The sequence below is a fragment of the Echiichthys vipera genome, assembly GCF_963691815.1.
Source record: "Echiichthys vipera genome assembly, chromosome: 6".
Lineage (NCBI taxonomy): Eukaryota > Metazoa > Chordata > Actinopteri > Perciformes > Trachinidae > Echiichthys > Echiichthys vipera.
Genome location: NC_139831.1, coordinates 9653668 through 9660316, shown reverse-complemented (window position 1 = coordinate 9660316; position 6649 = coordinate 9653668). Strand labels below are relative to the sequence as shown.

At 37.8% G+C, this 6649-nt stretch overlaps 1 protein-coding gene across 1 annotated transcript; it reads left to right on the top strand.

Annotated features, from left to right (window-relative positions):
• The first annotated feature begins 1353 nt into the window (after positions 1 to 1353).
• On the top strand, positions 1354 to 6064 carry mcts1 (MCTS1 re-initiation and release factor). Its single transcript, XM_083915125.1, has 6 exons — positions 1354 to 1530; positions 3416 to 3568; positions 3668 to 3765; positions 3846 to 3979; positions 5661 to 5728; positions 5815 to 6064. The coding sequence occupies exons 1-6, from the start codon at positions 1520 to 1522 to the stop codon at positions 5894 to 5896; spliced, it is 546 nt and encodes a 181-aa protein (XP_083771251.1). The 5' UTR covers positions 1354 to 1519; the 3' UTR covers positions 5897 to 6064.
• Positions 6065 to 6649: the final 585 nt, after the last annotated feature.

Here is a 6649-nt window from a genome sequence, read left to right as displayed (position 1 = left end):
TGGTGCCTTGTCCAGCCACCAGTCCACCCTCCTCTGTTAGACCGTGTGGGGATTTGAACCTGCAACCCTTTCGGTTTCCAACCAACTCCCTATGGATTGAGCCGGTTCATCATCATGTACATTATGTTATCTTACTTGCACTTTACTCCTTAGAAACTTTATTTTTATATTTCACTTGTTTGATGCTCCTTGTTGTCTTTTATCATATATTGTTATGTTAGTTTGTTATTGTTTTCTTATATCGTTATGTTTTGTAATTGTTACTGCAATTTTGGAGCAATCTGGAATGAGAATTTCCTTCAGGATCAAGGCATCAGGCTTTACATAAAGCATACATTCATTTATAGACTTTCTTTTTTTTTCTTCCGATAATACCTTTACTATTTTAAACGTGTTGTATTCCTGGTTTATTTTTAGACCATTTGCATTTGTGAATTAACAATTTTCCTCATAACATAAATAGGCTCAAGATATACAGTTTTTTTTAATCAGGAGCCATTCTTGTCATATCTAAATACCATATCTCTTTTACCTAAAAATGTATATTTTAATCAGTCAGTGGCTTAAAAACTATTGCATATCTAACACAATAATTTATCACATAAATAATTATAAAAAAAGTGTCATATACTCTCAAAATTTAATTATTACAAAATACACAATTCCCATGAATATCATATCTGAAAGCACCTTTTTAGAGCATAATGTGGCCTACACATATTTCAGTTACAGTGCCTTTTTGTAAAACAGAAGTAAAAACACTTTTTTAAATGTTTGTAATGTTCGTGATTTGTTTTGGTAGGACTTCAAAAAAGCCTATATTAATATAGATCCCCCCCCCCCCCCCCCTGACTTACAATAATTTGAGATTTGGTTTCATAATAGAGGACAGAAACTTTATTACACTTACCAAACACTTTCGACACAAATGTAAATTCTCAAAAACCCCACGTTTCTACATTTTAAAAAAAATAACTGCAGCTTTACTTTAATCTATTAAAACTTATTAAATCAAAGAAAGCCCTATTACTGTATGGGAGTTTATTCACTCTTACTTTTGATTGATCTCCTATAAGAAAATGTTTAGTTTATTTATTTTCTATTGCTTTACTGTATTATTGTTGTTTATATCCTGTTCTTTCTGGATGTAAGAAACGCTACGCTCAGTTCTGAAAGCAACAACTTCTGTAATTGCATTTAAATGTGCTTATTTGTGGTGTCTTTTGAACTTTAAAATAATAATAATAAGACATATTTCGGTTACAGCTGTTACCCTGGTGACAGGAGAGGGCGGAAGTACCTCAACCTGACCTGCCGTGTAACCCAAGTAAGTGTCGTAAAATGACGCAACCCTCAAACCGCTAGCCTAGCACTGCTAAATCAGGCGTGCGGCATTAGCTGATATATTATTTGTATTCTGTTATTTACTTGTGTTTACCAAACCCTAATTGTCACAGTAAGTCCGGACAATCAACAACACAATTGAGGAACACGGTAACGGCGACAGCGACCAACGAGGATGTTTAAAAAGTACGTTACTGATTATTTCCATGTTGTAACGTTAGCTAGCCACAGCTAGGTGGCTAACGCTAACTGAGCTCGCCTTCAAGTTTGTTTAAGTTCAATTAATGAGACAAGCAGACACGAGTTACGGTGTTTTAGTGAGATCCTCTGTTATTACATCAAACCAGGCCTGTAAATATATACATTTAAATGTGTCAGTTCAGTTTTACCTGTCGTCATTGTGTGCAATATTTAATTCAGTACTATTTATATGCCATTTTATCTTCAATATCATGTGCACTATTAATTTCAGCACTGTTTATATGCTGTATTACGTTCATTATCATGTGCAATATTAATTTCAGCACTATCCATATGCTACATTATGGTCATTATTATGTGCAGTATTAATTTCAGCACTTTCTATATGCTATATTATGTTCATTATCATGTTCAATATTAATGTCAGCACTATCCATATGCTCTATTATGTCCATTATCATGTTCAATATTAATTTCAGCAGTATCTGTATGCTGTATTAAGTTCATTATCATGTGCAATATTAATTTCAGCACTATCTATATGCTCTATTATGTTCATTATCATGTGCAATATTAATTTCAGTACTATTTATTTGCTATATTATGTTCATTATTATGTGCAATATATCTCTGTTAAAACATGTTATGTCATTTGCACTTTACTCCTTAGATACTTAATTTTCCTTTTGTTGTCTTTATCATACATTGTTATTTTAGTTTTAGTTAATCTGGAATGAGAATTTCCATCGGGATTAATAACGTTTTAATTTTATTTCATCGTAATCCAAAAATCAAGTTGTCAGTTAGGAAAATTCAAGCAAATCTCACACTAGCCAACCTTTGAAAATTTGACGTATTTTAAATTAAAAGTCGTACAATATTGAAAGATACCTTTCTTTTCTATAACAAGTGAAAATTATATTTACTTTAAAATGAATGTGATTTGTCTGAATGATATTTAACTTTTGTGCATTAATTCTTATAATTAATCAACAAAATAAAAGATGAATTTACACTAATAAACAGATATATGTTTGTACATGCCTGTTCATAAAAATATAAAACCATAAATGTATCTATATACACATATGCTCCCATATGTTTATACTCATACATACACATTTACAAATATGACCATGCATACATAAAGATTTAGTAACACAAACAAACAGAACACAACCCAAAGACTTCAGGTGGTCATCTTTGTTCCATGAGTGAGAATGTGTTATATAGAAGAAGAAGAATTACTTTATTTATCCCGCAACAGGGAATTTGAATCTTTTCACTCTTATTATTAATCATGTTACACACACACAGGCCCGAAATACACACATGCACAAACAGGACCTATACTTGCAATTAAGGAGAGATGTTAGAGCGAGGGGGCTGCCAGTGAGCTGCGCCCCGAGCACCAGTCCACGCTCCATAAATGGTCCACACAAGGACTTGAACCAGTGACCCTACGGTTCCTAGCCCAGTCACCTATGGACTGAGCTACTGCCGCCTATATATGTATTTATGTATCCATCTTTCTGATGAAAATAGGTCAGAACACACTCTTTCCTCCCTAAATAGCTGCAAACTGTTGGTATTGGTTGATATTTGCTTGAAAAATCTCTATTGGAACTAAACCAACATTGTTTACTTTCAGTATTTGCCACAATGTTGAATCGGTGTGCTCCGTTGTGTGTGTTTGTGATTTATTCCTAGAGTGTATCAACTAACATGCCTGGCAAATTGAAAGCACCAAAATAGGATCCTACTTCGTTGTAAAAAGAGATTCCTACCAAATGATGGATATGCCTTTAGAAGTGAGTTGTGCTTTGCATTTGTACATTAACACAAAGGCGTTTTCTGTTTCCTGTCTTAGATTTGATGAGAAGGAAAATGTGTCGAACTGTATCCAGTTGAAAACGTCAGTGATCAAAGGCATCAAAAATCAGCTCTTGGAACAGTTTCCTGACATCGAGTCATGGCTCAATCACATAATGCCAAAAAAGGACCCTGTCAAAATAGTGAGATGGTATGATTTATCATTTCATTTCTACCACCAAGGCAACACATGCAATCTCTTTTCAGTGTTTTCTTCTACGTCTTCATGCTTCTGTTATTCTTCCCTCAGCCATGAACACATTGAAATCCTGACAGTGAATGGAGAACTTCTTTTCTTCAGACAGAGAGAAGGACCTTTCTACCCAACCCTCAGACTGTTGCATAAATGTAAGATCTCCTGTTGTCAACTGCTTTATGGCTGTGTTCGAGTTTCCTCACACTGATGAGATTATCTCCTCTCTTCGTAGATCCTTTCATTCTTCCACATCAGCAAGTCGACAAAGGGGCCATTAAATTTGTCTTAAGTGGAGCCAACATCATGTGCCCTGGGCTGACGTCACCGGGCGCTAAACTCTACCCAGCTGCAGCGGACACAGTAGTTGTATCCTTTTGTACTTGATGCTGCATGTGGAAACCATTCATTTTATACTACTACTGCTACTACTGCTACTACAAGCCCCTTGGAATATTATTTCAACATTCTCCTATTTTCCTTTATTCGAGGATGAGCCACAAGTCTATCAGGGGCCGTATTCACAAAACATTTTATCTTAGCGCTAAGAGTTATTAGTTCAGAGTAATTTCTTAAAACCTATTCACAAAGACTTTTACTCAGGAGTGGGAGGGGCTCCTAAGATAAGACGTTGCTATGGATGTTCATACGTTCTATGCCCACAGTGAGGGAATGAGAGTGAATTTATGAGAGAAACACTTCAATGGGAAAGCGAATTAACTGCAGCACTATGTGGGATCTGGATAGAGCGTTTATCATCTGGTGCAAAATCCTCCTCTCGACAGCTGAGAGACGCCAAGATTGTCTGAGCAGCTGCATTTTTCCTGTGGTCAAACAGCGGAGAGTTGTACCAACGTTTATCTGTGGTGATGTTAGGTGTTTTTTTTATTGGTTGGTGATGTGACGGCGCCCCTGACCAACTCCACCACGTTCATAATGCCATCTCCATTAAGGCGATACATTTTTAAAAGCTCACTATCATTTAATCTCTCAAATGTTTACTGCAGCAGCCACGTTAGGTCGTTTCTGAGTTACTCTTAGTGACTTTTACAGATATAGAAGCTTCTTTTAGCGCTAAAATGCTTTGTGAATTACACTTATCTGAAAAAGTTAGGAAAATGCTCCTTATTTTTAAGTTACTCTCAAATTCCAACTTCCCAAATCAGCAAGTTAGGGCCTACTCTTAGACTTATGTTTTGTGAATACAACCCCTGAGCTCCCTAAAACAGATAACATCGTCTTCTAAAATAAAAAAATGTTAGTTTATGAGCAAGGGTATTTTGAATTGGCTGTTTGGGCTACTGTTTTAGAGCTGCAAAGAAGAATTGCCCTTTTATCAGAGTGAAACTGCCTTAAAATAGTTGGTTTTTTTGGGGCTAAAATACACAGAATATGGTCAGGCATAGATTTGTGTACCCGCTGATACCCGGATAGAAACAACTCCAGCCAAAGTCTCCACAGAGAGGAACACGCTAATGTCTGATGTGTCTCATGTCAGATACATCATCACTGAAAAACTCCTGGAAAATTATCTCCAGAAAAGAATGGGAACCCTGACTCATTCATTCATTCATCTTCAACCGCTTATCCCGGGGTCGGGGTCGCGGGGGGTGCTGGAGCCGATCCCAGCTGACATCGGGCGTGAGGCGGGGTACACCCTGGACAGGACGCCAGTCTATCGCAGGGCACATAGAGACGAACATAGACACACAACCATTCACACCTACGGGCAATTTAGAGTCTTCAATCAAGCTAACACATGCATGTCTTTGGATTGTGGGAGGAAACCGGAGTACCCGGAGAAAACCCACGCAGACACGGGGAGAACATACAAACTCCACACAGAAAGGCCCAGACCGGGATGCGAACCTGGAACCTTCTTGCTGTGAGGCGTCGAAGTATAAAATTAATAATAGTTTAATATTTGTAATAAATTGTAGAATCGTCCAATGTTTTAAACATTTCTTCCATTCACAACAAAAAACTCTTTCCTTTCACATTTTTAATCGCTAACTGTACGCATGAGTTTGTCTTTAACAAGTGGTTGCAGGCCATAATGGCGGAGGGGAAACAACATGCACTTTGTGTTGGCGTTATGAAGATGTCTGCAGACAGCATGTAAGATTATTTTTACTCTACAGAATCAAAAGAAAACTCTTTTCTGCTCTTATGATGCCTGATCTTTATCTGTCTTTTGCGAACAGAGAAAAAGTCAACAAGGGAATCGGGATTGAGAACGTTCACTATCTGAATGATGGATTGTGGCACATGAAGACGTATAAATGATGAACACCTGCAACGCCCGCCCACATCCCCGCCCCCCGGAAAGTGTGCAGCTCCTGACAGTGACGTACGAGCTGCCCGTCACCTGTTCACACCTAAGGACTTAGCTGTGTAACCTGCGGATGGCTTTGAACCCATCGCCATTAACCACAAATAAAACAAAGATCTTGCTTTAAACGTGAATCTTAGTTGGTGTTTTGCATGGGATCCAATTTAAGATGCACATATAACTGCCTGTGATTTTAGAGATGAATCAAATGACATGACAACACTGTAATATGAATTACTTCAGGTTAAACTCCATTATATGGTTTTAACGTACTGAACTAACTACTAGTCCAGGGGTAGGCAATTCTGGTCCTGGAGAGCCACTGTCCTGCATGTTTTAGTTTTCTCTCTGCTCCAACACACCTGATTCTAATGATGTGCTCGTAATCAAGCAGCTGATGCTTGTCACAGTTCGATTATTGTTAGACTCAGGTGTGTTAGGGTAGGGAGAAACCTCAAACATGCAGGAGAGTGGCTCTCCAGGACCGGAATTGCCTACCCCTGCACTAGTCCAACTAGCGAAGCATCTAGTTGGAGTAATGACGTAGCTTGTGTGTACGTTCATCCAGGATGTGAGCATGTTAACATCTGAAGGAGTGGCAGGAATACAAAGGTTTCGATTGTTCAACCTGTTATTCTGCTTCCTCTTTAGTATTTACTTAAACCGCACCTGCTGTTCATCAAACAGCTGGAAATAAGGTGCCGTTT